This window comes from Squalius cephalus (genome assembly GCF_949319135.1).
Source record: "Squalius cephalus genome assembly, chromosome: 9".
Classification (NCBI taxonomy): Eukaryota; Metazoa; Chordata; class Actinopteri; order Cypriniformes; family Leuciscidae; genus Squalius; species Squalius cephalus.
Genome location: NC_137130.1, coordinates 14,257,103 through 14,274,865, shown reverse-complemented (window position 1 = coordinate 14,274,865; position 17,763 = coordinate 14,257,103). Strand labels below are relative to the sequence as shown.

The 17,763-nt window shown below is 38.5% G+C and overlaps 1 protein-coding gene across 1 annotated transcript in view; it reads left to right on the top strand.

The window, feature by feature from the left end:
• The first annotated feature begins 558 nt into the window (after positions 1 to 558).
• Positions 559 to 17,763, top strand: part of plcl1 (phospholipase C like 1) — a 65,192-nt gene continuing 47,987 nt past the window's right edge. Inside the window, exon 1 of the mRNA XM_079882430.1 lies at positions 559 to 1,272. Within this exon, the coding sequence (XP_079738556.1) occupies positions 1,105 to 1,272 (168 nt within the window). The 5' untranslated portion in view covers positions 559 to 1,104. The remainder of the gene's footprint in view (positions 1,273 to 17,763) is intronic.

Genomic DNA, 17,763 nt, shown 5'->3' with positions numbered 1-17,763 from the left:
CATTTTAATGTAGTATGTGTTTGACATTTATAATATACATCTATGCATACATTTTTGGAAAAATTGTTTGTCAAATTAGAGCAAGTGTCAAAATTAGAAACTCAAGGTTTGTTGAACTTTATCAGATCTTTCACTTAGAATTCAAATGTTATAAACAACAGAGCATGTGTTAATTCAATGACTGCCAAATAGTAAGTGAAGATGTAGCTAGCCTACTATAAAGTATATCATGGAACGCTGCCCTAGAAAAACACGCATATATTACATTTTGATACACAACACAGATTGTCAATAGTATCGGACTATCCCCGTTTTTCTACATCGGAAAAGTGATACCCCAAGCTTCTTTTCTTCCAAACATCTGGTAAACTCAAATGAGTAACATTCCTGAGGCTCATACGCATGGCTCCTCCTCTTTGAAAAAAGGAGCGATTATAGTTTGTGGAAATTTGAGAGTGCCTGATTGGCCACGACACCAGTCAATCAAGAGCTTACGGACGCGAGGGGCGGGTTTAGCGGATCTAAGAGGTTGTACCAGTATCAGGGGCGTTCCTTATTCTTGACTAACCTAACAACACACAGTGAGGTGAGGCGATCAACATCCACAACTCCGGCGTTTCTCTTCCATCATGCTGACACAGAATGCGCACATTTTGGGTTGTTTTGATGCCCGTTAGTATCTGGTGACCCGCAATCCTTCCGCTCTACAGCATATCTGTTAACAAAAGTGCATTTTTGCACGTGTCAGATTCAGATTGTTTGACGCACGCTGGATCAATGAGAGAAGTTAGGTCCTGGCGGTGCTTTTTAACTTGTTGCGCGGTGATGCAAGTGTCCTATTGCGCAAGAGAATGATTCATGAGTCAGTTATTATACATATAATTTATTCTTCGAGCTATTTGACGGGCAAAAGTTGCTTTAGAATGGGCTCAGGGGACGAGATCCATTCTCAACCTGCCGTACAGTCTGCGCAATTAAGTTAAAGTGGACTACCGGAGCTACCCAAAGACGCATATCAAGAGTTGGATGTGGACGTTCTTGGGTCCTAATACGTGCACCTTTAGAGTAAAATTATTTTGATTTCCTAACCAACTAATCTTGGAGATGTCTTACGAGGACGGGGTGTGTGGAGATGGAGCTCCGGACTTCATCCCATCGAGAGCGATTCGATCAGGCCGGCGGAGTGGAGTCACCGTGCCGCTGGTGGAGCGCGATGAGGCGGCTCTCCTGGAGTCGGTGAAAATGGCACCGAGGAGGAGCAGCATCATTAAGGTAATAGCAGAAAAACATGCCTATGAGTTGTCAATAGTTTGGTAGTGTGAATCGTACACGATCATGTCAGTTTAAATGAGAATTCATATTGTGGAATAGAGTGAAGCGAGTAACCCTCAACATGTAAACAACAGCCTGTATCCTTGCAGTTCATACAAGTTAGGCTATGACAGGTTCGGTTCTCTTGCCTTTAAAGGTTTGGGACTTGATCAAGGACGCAATGTTAAAACTTGTGAGGTATGAACCTACAACATTTTAGTTTACAGCCTAGAGTACATGAGGATGATGTAGTTCTCAACTGGTTTTGCTTCAGGAACCAGACGTCACATTTCTCAGACTCGGTACCAAAACTGTCTAGTGTAAACGTTAACAAAAATGTTCTTAAAATCAAACATTGAATTGTTTAATTACGTTTCGAGGACGAGGGCATGTTATAGCCTACAACCTGTCCATGTTGACATATGGCCATCCTCTGGTAAAAAAAGTTATTTCTGGCTAAATAGTTTGAATAAATGTATAGCATTTGATATTAGCAACATTTTCAGGTCCTTTAGAAGAAGAAATGATGCTAGCCTATTTATTTTGCAATCCTAACCATGAAATTATATGGTTAATCACATTTTATTTAGTATTGTTTTTCCCTGCTGTGACCCAGAACAGACTTGTGACCCATTTCACAACCATTGGTGTAGATTCATCTCAGAATTTTGATATTAGCATTCCTTATGAATGGAAATTATGTTGACAATGTCCATAAATATAACTCTGAGCCCATTGGTCAGCATTACAGATCTTTCCGCTGTGCCTTGAATCCTTGAAGTTGAACCTGTAACTTGATATTTAGTTTCTTGCTGAATTCACACATTCTTACCTGTGAAATCACATGACAGTAAAAATTTAACTACAAGAGAAATGCTGTCATGCCTTTAGAGTAATTGTGATATTGCAATGAGTTGATGTTCCAGTCCTTTCGTTTACTTGTCTATCCTTTACATAGGGTCAAAACATAATTTTTTTTTTTAGTGCAGGTACGATTTTACAAGTCACTAAATCACTAGTCATTAAATTACATATAACCATAGACATTTGGTCTGCTTTACTTGGATGGAAGCATTTGTGTCCCCTTTAACACAAAAGCAGTGAAACGAAACGTGCCAGAGGCCGTTTTCCACAGAATGGTTGTTACAGTATGTAAACTGCAAGGCCATTGTGACCTAAAGGTTGACCTGAAACAATTGCATTTTTGCACGAATAAACCAGACAATGACTAAAAAGAGGTACATGAAAGGGGACTCAGCATTTATAAGGATCCCTAAAGAGAAAATGACGTCAACAGGTCAGATCAACAGCCAGACATGTTTGAAACACACAAATGCCCTTAGGGTCTTGGGTTTACTAATGCTTTAGATAATCATTGATCCAATGTTGTGGAGTAACGCAGCAATGACTCTCCATCAGTGCTTTGCAATGAAGGTCAGCCAATTATCTTCAGCATGATTAGGTAGAAGGATTACGGAGCAAGCCAACGGGGCCAGTGACTGACTGAGGGACCTCCAGCTATGAGACACTGCATACGTAACATATATAAAACAGCACTTGCCAGTGACTGTTGCCACATTGTGACACAAAATGTTAACCCTGCACATTGTGTTTGAGACATTGAACATTGAGACATTGTGTTTGAGTGTCTTTCTCATATGTACGATGTAATTTTGTTGTTTAGACATTCGATTTTGCATTTGTGACAAAGGTGGTGCCACTCTACGTCACACGACTGTAATTCATATTTGGGTGCTGCCCATAACCCAAGTTCAGAACACTCTTAAAAAAATAAAGGTTCCAAAAGAGGTTTTTCACAGCAGTGCCATAGAAAAAACATTTTTGTTTCTTCAAAGGGTTAGGGTTAACCCTTAGGGTTAGGGTATTTTTAATTGGTGTGAAGCACATTTAAACATTTTAAAGAACCTTTTCCCATGATTAAGAACCTTTTGTGTAATAGACAGGTTCTATGGATCTTAAAGGCTCTTCATGGAACCATAGAATCAGTAAAGAGTGTACTCGCAGGTCTTGAATAGACTGTCTTAGTTCAGTGAGCAGGAAGTGGCACTGGGTAATTGACAGATGGCAAAGAAGCTGATGATGTCAGTGACAGGCACTGTCGATAGAGCGGAGAGAGGGGGCAGCGTTCATGTGACTCATCCCAGCCCGGGTTCTTGGTTCAGTTTGTTTCAGATCCAGAATGTGAGTAATGTTCCCTGTCCTCGGCCAAAGTACACAGCCCTCCAAGACAATGTCCAGAGCCATCATTGTTTTTTAAATGGATGCAGAATTTACACCTATTTAATACAGAACTTGTTGCTTGTTGCTCTCTCTGTGCAGTAGTGCATGCGCAAGAGTCCCCCCCCCCCCCCCCCCCCCATGCACTTGACTGAGATGAGTAAAAACAAATTGATTTGTGATGTAACTAATTTATAAAGTTTCCCAGATTAATCATATTAAGAGTTTGCAGTTGTTGACAGTATATCAGTGTGGTGCTCAGGAGACAATCTGGATACTAGCCACTTGTTGACCTGCTGTTTTTGAAGGTACTTGTGCTCTCATGGTTGAATAAAAGAAATAAGAGGCCTACATTTCATTGTGCGTGAACAATGGAAGAGGTGTTGAGTAGGAGTGTGAGTAGTACTGTGTCCAAATTTTACTCAATATAAGTCCATTAAAAGTATCCACACAGAAACATAAGTTAATGTAAAATTTGCTTGTACTTAATTATTTCAAATGAAAATGTTTTTGTTAGCTCTTGAAATCAATCAACAGATTTTCTAGATCTTCTAATCTGGAGTGTAGATATTCTGGAGTATAGAATTTCTTTTTGAGGTAAGTTTGATGCACAGTTATATTTTTTAAGTAACCTGTTATTCATTAGATTTGATTATCTCTGTAAAATGAAAATATTTTTGTTGGAAATTTACAAGTACAAATAAAATATACATATTCTGTGGTACTTGAGTAAAACTATATAATATAACTTAAGTATAGTAATGAAGTACAGTTACTAAGTTACTGAAAAGTGAAAACCACTGCGTATTTATCAGGAAATAGGAAACCACTCTGTAAATTTGAGAGTGAAGCTTTAGTGAGTTTTGACAGTTGAGCAGAAAAACAAACTTGGGGAAGTTCAAGTACAGAGCCCTGGGGAACACCTTGCTTGTTTTCTCAGCCTCATAAGCGCTTTTCGTTTAATCAATGCTGTCTCGACCACAGCTTAGTATTGTGTATCCATTACAGTCTTCCACACAATCTCTACCTCCCATTTCACCTTATTTGCTGCAATTCAAGATTCTCTCATTTCCTTTTTGTTCTTATTTGCCATTTTCTGCCAAACTCCTATGTTTTTCTCTCCCCTCACAGTTTTCTCATGAAAAATAAAATTTCACTCATTAAAGATGGGTTCATCCAAAAATTTAAATTCTGTCATCACTTCCCCCCTCATGTTGTTCCAAACCAGAATTACTTTTTTCTTCCGTGGAACTCAAAATGAGACGTTTTGAAGAATTAACTAGTCAGTGAATTTAACAATCTAAATTATATAGATATTAAACACTTTGGAAAAGCTGTGAAGAAACCCACAGGCCCCATCTTAGGATCCATTATGCATTGTTGTTCACCAGTTTGACATGCTTTTTGATCTTTTTGATCACAGTAAACTTTGTTCTACAGTGTTGTGCTCTGTTCTGGACAGTGATTGTTTAGAAAGCGTCACTGGCTGCTAGTCAAGATCAATGACAATGTAGCTGCTATGACACTGTGTTACTTTGTGTGACTGACTTTGTGGTTAAGTTGGCCTGAGTATGTGAGTTTGACGTTGTCCTGAAGGCAGACTGGACCCTCTGTCCTCTAGTGTCACTCAGATACTGGTGCCACAATCCACTGGATGCTGTTATCCTTCCTATCTGACACAAACACTCATCTCTGTCTCTGGGTCCTCTCTTGTGATCACACGGTCTAGTGTAGGGATGGGACGAAATATCGTTTGACGAAATATCGCGATACAAAACGTGACGAAACGCATCGAGGTCGAAAAAAATGGATCGCGAAATAAAGATAGATGGCACTGCTGCATGATTTGCGTAGTATATAAATAATTTAGTGTATTATATGTGTGTGTATGTATATGGGGCAGACATACAGTCTATGGTGGCAGGCTGGCAGCACCATCTGCTGATCAAGCAGGGTAAAACTAAAGGCCATTGCACACTGAGTCCGAAATTTTCGTATGCGTTTTTTCGTGTTCGTCAGCCTTAAAATTCGTCACGCACAGAAACCTTGCACACTGAGTCCGATGCGTATTTATTAAACCTTTGCGGAAAAAAACGCAAAAAATACAAAAAGATTCGTCAAGCAGTGAGGATGAATTTGTTGCACTCTTTCTTCTTAAAAAGAAAAAAGAAAGGAAATATTGGGTCCATCCAATCCTGAGATTGCGCCGAGAGGAAGGAGAGTTTCACCTCCTTATCAAGGAGTTGCGAAATTATTCCGAGCGATTCAAAATTTACCTCAGAATGTCAGTGGAACAGTTTGATGCTTTGCTAGCGATACTGGAGCCACATATTAAAAAGAAGACCACCAACTTCCGTGAACCAGTCGATCCTGAACAGGCAGTATGTCTATGGACGGACACGCACACACACACACACACGCGCGCGCGCGCGCGGCCGGCAGAAGCCCTGGGCAGACAGAACAGCTGTATAGGCTACAGGTTATATTTTATTCAGTGTCTTTGTAATCCGCATTTTGTTTTTCATACAGTACTGCGAGACGAAGTGTATCAACTTGTCAGACGTCATTCTGGATTTTGTCGTTCGCTTGTACGGTGGCTCTGAATTTTCAAAAAACCTCTCAAAACACTGTCTGTGGATGCGAAAAACGCAGAAAACCGAACCCAATCCGAATTATTTTTTTACGGACGAAAGTTTCGTAGGTCAGTGTGCAAGCGTGATTGACATAACGTGAGGTAGAATTTTTTTTTTAACGTGCGAAAATTTCAAATGCGAATTTCGGACTCAGTGTGCAATGGCCTTAAGACTGTGTGTAAGCTATGCCATGCTGTCATTCCGTACACCACATCCAACACATCAAACATGAACCACCACCTTCAACGTCACCATAATAAGTTGTTGTTATACAGTAATATTTTTTTCTTTTTTGATATCGTATCGTGACGTATCGTATCGTGACCCTGGCATATCGAGGTGCATCGTATCGTGAGTTTAAGTGTATCGTCCCATCCCTAGTCTAGTGTGTGTTTTTATGTGTCTGTATTATATAAGTTGGTTTATGATCCAAATCTACGTCGGGTGGGTGGCGACCACTAGGTGTTTTATCGCTCTCAGTCTGCGTGTCAATTGGAAAGTATACACAGTCTTTTATAAGAGGATGCAAATTTTGACATTTCACAGCCCTTTTCCTGTGTGTTTTCAGTGAATTTGGCTCTGTTTCCTAGCAGTACCTCAGGTGCCTACATCCTGAAGACACTCTCATTAATTTTTTTTTTTTTTTTTTAAACATTTCCTTGCTTTTCAGTGCTAGATGAATACTGGACAGAAAGTTTGCCTTGTTTGGCCACTTTGTGTGAGTCGAGGCTTGTGCAGAAAAGGCAAACTAATGCCAAACTTTGTTTTTAGACAAATTGCCAAAAGCTGAAGACTATTGTGAAGTTCAAAACATCATTACCCAAATTTTTTAGCTAGCTGCCCTTGGTTGTGTCAGCATTTGATCATTCAAGTAGCATTTTGTTGTTATCATCACTCCTTTGTGTGGAGACAGCTGGAATGCAAAGAAGTCAGGAGGAGATACAGAAAGAAATAGAGAGAAGTTCTGAGGTAAAGAAGTGCGATAGCTGAAGGAACTATATTCTTATAGCTTCCTGTTTAGTAACACCCAAACCACAGCTTATGTCGAGCTTGTCTGGTGCTAGAGCTGCACGACTAATCATTAAAAGATCGCGATCTCGATTCAAACACCCACACGAATTTCATTCCTAAATGACAATGATTCGCCTACATCTATTAAACCTTCGAAAAAATCATACCGGAACCTTTAAATCTGCATTGGCGCTGCCACTGATCCAGAGAAAGCAGTTATCATGTGTATGAAACAGCTTCACAAACAGTCTTTTCAACCACACAGTATTGTTATTTCTGTGTTAGATCAATTCAGATTATCACAGAAGTACAGGGATAAAAGTTTATTGTTCGGATATTAACACTGATGTCTATACAGTAATGATCAAAATAGAGCAAATCACCTTTTAAAACTAACTTGGCGCCTCAAATGACTATTGTATTGATTACATTTTTATGCCACCAGGTGGCGAGTGAGTGTTTAAAACATTTATTTGTCATTGAATCATTCATTTTAAGAGGTTTGTTCAAAAATGATGATTCATCCAATAATGAAACCAGTGATATCTTTGGCCCTGTCCCAAATGGCACCCTAAGCACTCGCGGTCTTCCTACGAGTCCGCACTTTCGTGACGTAACGCCGCTTTGACTGTCGGGAAGAAGTCTGCTGCAAAGCTCGTGTCAGTACGGGCTCGGCAAAAGTACGCATCGAGGGCGCATATCGACCACAAAGGGGGTGCTCGCGAGCACCCTTCTGAAACCTAAAATGACAAATGGGACTCCCTACGGTCTCATGGATTTACTCGCACGCAGCAGCCATTGTAAGTCCACAAGACCAAAAGTGCATTGTGCAATTTGGGACAGGGCCTTTTTAAACCGATTAAAAAAAAATTATAATCTGATTAATTAAACATTTTAAATAGACTGCAGCATTTTATTACATGTTATTTTGTTTAGTTGTCGGTTCAGAATCGTGATCTCTGTTAGAAACAACAAAATATGATTCTCGATTTATCCAAATTCGTGCAACTCTATCTGGTGCACACTTTTACTTATGGTCACCTATCTCAGAAGTACATCTGCGTTCTGCACTGTACTTTACTGTGTGTTCCCATCACAATAACAACGATATTCAAAGAGGGGACTTTAGGGGATGGAAGGCAGAGGTATACTAATGTCAGAGCGTGACTCTGAACAGCAGTGACAAGGGAAAGCCATGCGTGCTTGCTTAGCCGTAGACAGGAAGTACAGTACAACAGATTGTATGATAGCATGAAAATATGAGCAAGCTGAATGAGAAGGAGGGGTGTTGAAATAGATGGTTGGTAAATTTCATCACTAGAGCAAGTTTTACTTTAGGGTGGATCTCGGCATGTGGGCACTCAACTGAGAGCAGCCGAATTAGAACTTCTCCCCTGGTCAACCACAGCCCACAGGAAAGTGATCTTTGGCTACTCTTAGATGTTTGGGGCTGGGACACTGAGATATGCTCACAAACACGCTGTCGTCCGTGATGCATGGTAAACAAATGAGGGATGAGGTGACTTGAAAAAGACAAGTATATCTATTCAGGTTCTTACATTGTTGTGTATTCAAATCTTGGATGAAGTTCTCACCCTGTCAGGGTGAAATTTACTCTGTTATTCCAGTCTGCAGTTTGTCATTGAAGTTTCCCAGCCCTCCCTGGGCCTGGCACACAGGGCACGAGCAAGAATCTGAGAAGACTGACTGAGACCCTAGAGACAAATGTTCTCAGCATGCTAGATGACATGCTCATCAAATGTTCAGTGTTTTTAGTCACTGAAGCATGTAAGAATTTTGACCAATTAGAATTCAGCAAAAAAAAAAAAAAAAAAAAATTGCAGCATTTTTCTGATTATGACCTCTAATCTCATTAAAGTCAGAGTTTTCAAACCGTTATTAGTATACACAACCGTTCATACGTTTTTATTGTTTTTGAAAGAAGAGACCTTTGCTCACCTAGGTCGCATTTATTTGATAAAAACACAGTTAAACAGTAATCTTGAGAAATACTAAAATAAACGTTTTCTATTTCAATATGTTTTATTATGTAATTTATTCCTGTCATGGCAAAGCTGTATTTTCAGCATCATTACTTTTTCAGTGCCACATGATCCTTCAGGAATCATTCAAACACTGTGTCCTAACCAGACACGAATCACAATGCGATAAGATTCCAGCAACAAGCAATTTTTCTGTCCACACCAGATGCGACATGACTACGAGATGCGACAAAATCAATCAAAAATCACATCCAATAAGAAGAGTGTGTGGGCGGAGCCTCTCTGCAAGCGCACTGCACTCTCAATGAAACGTAATTAAATTCAGAAATATTACACTATTTTAACATTATTGAAAATGTGTACTGAGTGACTGAAGCAATCTTTGTCACAGCATAGGCTTGCATGTTCACATGGAGTTGACAGTATGAACGTTCTTTTTTCCTTTAATTTATTTTCAAGATCTGAGGTGAATTATACATTGTCAAAAATCAGGCCCCCAGAATATTTTGTTGTATGAATATCTGAACATGCAATATGTCAAAAGATAGAATAGTGTGTGGGCGGAGTTTTAAAACAACAACAACAACAAAACACATTTCATTATTATTTATATGCTGTTTAATATTGATGATCGCATTATTCATCTGCTTACATATGATATTGTTTGTTTCTGCTTCTTTTTCGCCTGTGTTTTGATCAGGAAATTCTGTACTCTTTCAGAAGATGCCTAATAGCGCCCCCTACCGTATAATAGTGAAAACACGGAAAGCCGACGTCAGTGGCAGGGAAGCGTTTTGTCACAAATGACAGAAAGTTAATAAAAGGCATTTCTTTGAAATACAAATCATTTGTAAAATTATTAGTGTCTTTACTGTCAGTTTAGATTATTTAAATGCAAGTTTTAATTAAAAAGAAAATCTTGCTGACCCCAAAACATTTGAATGGTAGTGTATAAAATATTTTGCATGTATCATTGTGAAAGTTGCAGAATTTATAGGCTTTACATGGTCTTGTCTGGAGGATTTCAATAACAATGCAATGCATGTAATTCTATCACACCTATCTCATGGTAACATTTGTAATATGTCTATACTTTTAAAATGTGTATTTTATTTTCTATCTTGGCCATAGACTTCTATTATAAGTGCTTTACAGTCAAATTCATGCTCGTTTTATTGTTGTATGATTTTGTTGTTGACATAATTGCCTAAATAAATATTATATTTTGAAGGTAACTTATGCCAAGACAAATGTAAGTTGTTAATTAAACCGATTGTTGTGTCTAGTGCAGGCGTTCTACAGTCTTTCAGCAAGAGTGTGTCCAAGAATATTAAGGGCAGACCAGCAAGAATGTGATATTGAATTCTGAATTGCGATGATTTCATTCCAGCCCGCCATGGAAATCACTGGCACGCAGTTGGGCTACCATGGCAACCGATGGCCCTGACACAATCCACCTCAGTGTTCATTGACATGCAGAACGCGGTTTTGTAGTCTGGGGTGTGGTCACAACTGTGTCAAATGAGGTCTACACAACATGCACTCATGTTCTTGTTCCTCTCTTTTAAGCACGGCCTGGCGTGTGTCTCTGTGGGAATGTGATACTTCACTTTGGAAGAATTACAAGGAACACTTAAGAGTTCCGCAGAGTTTCACCCATATGCACTCCATCAAAAGGTCTGTCCTCTTCCTGTGAATAACAACAGACAGAGAGATTCTCCATGCACAAGCACTAATTTCCTACTTGAAATTCTTATTTTCATTCCTCCTTCCACAGATAAAAGCAGCTTTTGGTCCTTTGACAGTTGAGAGAGTGTGTTTAGGTACAATTGAGGCTTGCTAAGAGAGGTGAATCCTGAACGCAGTTTCTGTAACATGATTACATTTCTAATCGTCTCCTCATCTACTCACCGTCTCTAAGCAGCAGTGAAAGGGGAAACGAGAGGAAAAGGTGGACAACCAGAGGCAGACATTAAAGCATTCAAATTAGAATATATTCCAGGTTAAATACAATTTAATACAATTTGGCATGCAGTGGATTACCCTAGTTTGTCCCTCAATCTTTAAAAACATACAATCATTGTGTGTACAGTAATGCTCTTACAATGTTTGGGAAGGACATAGCTTGGGAATAAACAGTCATTTATTATTACCGGTACAAAAAAGTTCCTGTTCACCCTGTTTGGGTTTATTTTTTGATCATCTAAGGAATCTATGGAAATGTAGAAAAAATGCCATCATTCAAATTCACCTTTGTGTTTTCTGTTTTTGGCCTACACTGTAGAGCTGCACAATTAATCGTTAAAAGATTGGGATCTCGATTCAAACACACACGCGATCTTATTTCTAAATGGCAACGATATGGCTATGTATATTAAACCTTTGACGAGTCTGATCACAACAAACATTCAGATCTGCTTTGGTGCTGCCGCTGCGCCAGAAAGAGCAGTTGTCATGTATAGGTATGGAACATCTTAACAAACAGTCTTTTCAACCACACAGTATCGTTATTTCTGTGCTACAATAATTCAGATCATCCCAGAGGTGCTGGGATAAAAGTTTATAGTTTGGATATAAACACTAGCAATTAAAATAGAGTACCTTTTGCAAGTAACTTCACGCTTCAAATATATTCTATCAATTACATTGTTAAACCAGTAGGTGGCAACAAGTAACTGTTAAAAATGTATTTGTCACTGAATCATTCAAAAATCTAGTAATGAAAGAAGTGAAGCCATTATGAGTGAGTCATTGGATCATTCATTCAAACTCTTTCTTTTAAAGGGGTGGTTGATTATGATTTCACTTTTTTAACTTTACTTAGTGTGTAATGTTGCTGTTTGAGCATAAACAACATCTGCAAAGTTACAACGCTCAAAGTTCAAAGCAAAGGGAGATATTTTCTTTTAAAGAAATTGCTTTTTAAGGACTACAACAAACGGCTGGTATGGACTACATAACATTCCTCCCGGGTTAGTGACATTACTAACCCTAAAATTTACATAAACCCCGCCCCTGGGAACGTGATGAATAGATTATCATGAGAGAATATGCTAATCAATGATTAGAAGATAGTTAACTCCACATCAGCTATATAAATTTAAACATAAACAAAGAGGTTTTTGAATTTTTCAGGACACAAGCTGTTGAAGCTCCGCCCTCTGTGCCGGGAGCAGCTGCTCATTTGCATTTAAAGGGATAGACACAAAAACGGTGCATTTTTGCTCACCCTCAAAAAGTGACAATTTTATTATGCTATATAAAAATATCTGTGGGGTATTTTGAGCTAAAACTTCACATTCACACTCAGGGGACATCAGAGACTTATTTTACATCTTGTGAAAAGAGCATTATACCACCCCTTTAAACAATTAATTCAAATTAATTAAATAGACTGTAGCAATTAACATTTTGTCAGAATTGGTAATAAATGACATGTTATTTTGTTAAGTTGACTGTTAAGAATTGTGATCTCTACATTAAACCAAAAAAAATCGTGATTCTCAATTTATCTACTGTGCAGCTCTACTACACTGGTGACTTTTCTCAGGTGTGGGTAGAGTGTCTTGTTTTCATTTGTCATCTCCTCCTACATGATTTTGTTTGGCAGTTGTATCCATAGACAGGGTTGTATCTTGCTGCCTCTTCTTCTAATTTTTTTTTTTAAATTTATGACGCATGGCAACCATGTGTGAAAGGTGAAATACTGCCACCTACTTATACTGGAGTGTCAACCAGAAAGTTACTGGTCCTGGATTATTTACGATATTATTATGTGTAGTATTAACATGATATATATATATAACATGATATATATATATATATATATATATATATACAGTATATACGGTTATCATTAAAATCAGTATATTGCGACATCTCTAGTGATACCATTTGTTAACTTAACTCGTCAGTTTGAAGGTATATTGAGTATTTAAATCATTTTCTGTCATGACCATCACAGGGTTTCCAACTGTTTTTGGCAAATTTTGAATCACATAAAATTTCAATGTGAAATGCTTAAAACACACAAATACCTGGATATAATTATATGTGGTTGGGTTGAGGTGGATTTTCTGGAATTGTGCATAAATCAAAATGCACATTTATTGTGATAAACTTTTCCCCCCATAAAAACAGTAATGTGTTTATTCGGCTAAATAAGTATTACATTTTACAGCTTAAATAAGTATTATTTTACTGAAAACATTCATTCAAGTGCTTTAACAAAATTATGAGTTGCACGTTTTTACCCCCCGGCCTGCTTGCCCATTTTCCACTCTAAGTGCATTACTGTAAACCAATTTTCTATTTATATCTATATATATCTATAAAAATATCCATATATATCTAAAAAAAAAAAAAAAATGGACTTGATAAGGACCACCCTAATAGGGTGGTCCTTATCAAGTCCATTTTTTATTTTATTTTTTGCAAAATGATAGTGTCTTAACCTTTTAAACTGTTCCTTTTAACTTCAAAATTAGAAATATGCAAAAATGTTGACAAAAAAATAGATATTTAGAGGTAGCTCAATCATGTGGAAGATTGCCTATGTTAAGCTGTTAAGTTCCGGGTAAATTTCAAGGAACGTAATGTAATTTTTTAAACCAAAAAATGTGCTCTAAACACAAACAATAACCAAGGTGATCATCAATAGAAATATGTATTGATTCCACCAGGAAAGGTAAATCTGCTAAACTGGGTCATGGATGGATTAATTTGGATTTAGTTTCTACAATAAGTAAACTGAGATATGTATCTAAAATACTTATTTAGGAATATATGGTGCATTAGATGCTTTTATGGAGATTTTTTTTGGAATTTTACTAGCCAGGTACAATACCAAATCAAATTATCTGTTTTTACCAAAATCAACAAAATCTCAGAAAGTTTAAAGCTATTGAGCTACCAGTAATTGTTATGTTACTGCCATAAAAATTGGCATGCTGTATTTTCTTATATAAAGGAACAATTTGAAGGGTTAAGACCATGACAATTGGATACTTTAAAAATAAGGACCACCCTAATATATAGGCTATATATATATATATATATATATATATATATATTCTTTTCTGTGGTAAACGACAGCAGGCCACAGAACGGTTGCATTTATCCTGGAATATTCCTTAAAGGGGGGGTACAATGGTGTTTCATGTATTCAGAGTTGTTTACAGTGTTAAAGATATGGATTCTCATGCTTAACATGGCCAAAGTTTTTAAAAAATATTTTGGACGAATAACGGAGAATTTCTGTGCCGAAAATCTTACTTCCGGGTTGGTACAAGTTTCGGCTGTTTTTTTTTCGACCGTGGATCTAATGACGTAGACCAGAGTGGAACTCCTTATATGAGCATTTCTCCCGGAAAAGCGCGGCCGCGCACACTTCGACCAGAGGAGAGCGAGACCGCGCACATCAACGCGCTTCAACAGGAAATCATCGGCAGCGCTGCATATTGTCTCCAAAGTGCGTTTTTGGATGTGAGGGAAAGCTTCCCAAAGAACCCAGCGTTAGGAACAGTGGATGCAGATTGTTGTGTAGTTGTGTAGACTGTTTGTTCCCTGCATTTTGACGATGAATGTTTTATAAACAAAGCCCAGATCGACGGCTCTGGCTTCGCCCACACGGCCCGCCTCCAGACGCTCGGGTTTTTCCGGAAAGACTCGGTACAGCCTATCTTTCTTTTATAAATATAATAAAACTAAAGACTTTTTGGAGATATGAAGGATGCTATACTACTCTATAGGTACTCAAGATTAACAGGAGATTGAGTGAAAATGAGCATTTCACCCCCCCTTTAAGGTGAGCAGATGGAAGGAATATTTTGTTGGTCTAAATTAGTTAAATGTAAAATTTGTGTTTTGCTTCATTTTGTTCATGTAAAGCTAGCCATTGTCTCAGCTGGGGGAACTGACAAAATAACTAAAAGACAGTGAAACAGATGGAAAATTTGGGAAGACAAAAGTACATCTTGAATTCAGAAAGTGTGTTGTAATAACACTCCTTATAAGTATCTTTTTGGTTTCTAATTTTTTCCATATCTTTCCAGTCTCTTCCAGTTCAAAACCTCAAACCGAACCCTGTTACAAATCTGTTCTTGTATCCAAAACAAAACTTTGTTGACTATTATATCTGATTACCCCTAATGCCACTATACTCATGCATGTCTGATTTTGGCTTGAACATTTCAATTGGCAGTTTTTAGTCTTCAGGCAGTTGTTCTCCCCTCATTTCCCAATTATTTGCTCTTTTGTTGTTTTGGCTGAGATTCATTCGTTCTCTTTCACATTTCTTCCTCTTTATCAGTGATGCTTGGCAGTCACAGAGTAGACATTTCCTCTGCCACACCAGGATTGAAAGTGCCAGTGACCCTGTGATCTTTGACTCTAAAAAGAGGCAGGTTAGGCAGTTTCCATAGTAATAAATAGGAAATATCGGCTTTTTCAGCTTTACCCGTCTCTCCCTTCGCGTCTCTCTGTCTCTATTGCCTTATCTCCATCTTTGCTTGCTCCCTGCTGTCCAAGAACGCTCCTGTGAGAACTGCAGTTCGACACTTTACAAATCACCACTGCCAAGAACACAGGCTTATCTCTCTCTTTTGCCCTCCGTTTCGCCATCTCTCGCTCTGATTTATCTGATCCCTATAGTTTTTTTCAGGGAGGGACGTAGACAAACAGACAAACAGGATGAAACCAAAACAGACATGGCAGAGAGGATCAGGCCTGCAGACAGGCAGAGATTTATCAGATAAACTAGAGAGCGATGGAGAAAGCCGGATGATGGAGGCAGACAGTTTTGCATCATTAACCCTTTGACGTCTGCGATCACACTGGTGTGATCTGTATAGGCTTGTTCCTGGAGCGTGTGATCACACCGATTAGAACGTTTAGTGCATCACGTGATCAACTGCTAAATTCAAATGTGCTTTCGCACTTTGGCTGGAGCTGATCCAGAGATAGACGCACTCAGTGCTTGTCATAAATCTCAACTATTCTGTGTTTTCAAGTGTTGTCGGTCTCCTACGCTGTTGACGTAGTAAACACAGTGCAGCGCTTCCGAGTTCTATGTCAGAACGCCAGCTCACCATTTGCCGGCTCCTGCGTCAGGAACACACGCATGCATCGCTGTGCTCACGGGAATAGTGTCGGCCAATAATGAGCCGGCGTTCTGACGTAGAACCCGGAAGCGTTGCACTGTTTACTACGTCAACGGCATAGGAGACTGACACAGAAAAGAAGAAATTGTTGAATAAAGTCTTTTCTTTCCCCTCGCTTCATAACATTAAAGCTGCAGTCCGTAACTTTTTTGGGTTAAAAATGATCCAAAATAAATTTTTGAGCAGTACATAACCAGCCAGTGTTCAAAACTATCTGCTTGCCATAGTTCGATTCAAAACGGTAAGCTTGTAATAAGGTTTTTAATTCCAGTGGTACTGGTGGATTTCCGCGGGAAATTCGAGCATGTCTTTGCATCATTACATCACATTTGTACACATAAAGAAGGAGTCCCGGCTAGTAGGCTATGTTGCAAAGTATAATTTGCACGGTTTGACGTGATACGATAAGCGATCGTTAGATTTAATCAGCGCGATTTACTGCAATGCTTTTTTTCCCTTAGTTGGTCAGAACAAAAGTGGATGTTACTTGCTTGTTCAGATGACATTTTCCGGTGAAAATTCTTATGTTGGTCATACCTCCAAAAAGTAGAATCTGTGATTCCGAATTACAGTATCCACACCGGCGCGGTGACTGACAGCCGCACATTCTCCTCAAAACATTGGATTCATCCGTGCTGTGCCGTGCCGAGGCACAACCCACGTAAAGTTGATAATTCCGCGAATAACTGCAATTGCAGATTTCGAACAGAGGTGGCAACAAAGTGGAAAAACTACGGACTGCAGCTTTAAGGTTGAACTACTGTAGTCACATGGACTATTTCATCAATGTCTTTACTACCTTTCTGGGCCTTGAAAGTTGCAATGACGTTGCTGCCTATGGCTGGTTCAGAAACCTTTCGGATTTCATAATTTGTGTTTAGAAGGACTTGCGAGTTTGGAACTACATAAGGGTGAGTAATTAATTAATGACAGGAATTTCATTTTTGGTGAACTAACCCTTTAAGCTAAAAATGCCCTATTTTCCATAATATCACCCTAGAATTGATTTCCAGGGACATTTTGAACCTTTTTTACCATATGAAAAACATACCATATAAAGCACATTGCCCATTAAATAGCAATCTGAATGGCTGTTAATTATAAAGTTGTATGACTACTTGGAATATTTGTAATAAAAAAAAAAATATATATTACTCAGCAGGACCATTTAACTTTAATGAAGGCAAAAAATTTATTAAAATGGTGAAAATTTAACAAAATCAGAACTCAGGTTAATTTCTGAATTCTGACCCTGAGAAAGTGTGAGAATTACTTACTCAGTTTATAATGAACAATGTGGAAGTATTAAAAGCCCATGAATTCCCACAGGAACTGTAGCTTTAGTTTTTCTGTTCAGGATGTATAGATGACACCCGCCCCTCTGTAACAGACTCTGAGCTGCAGGCC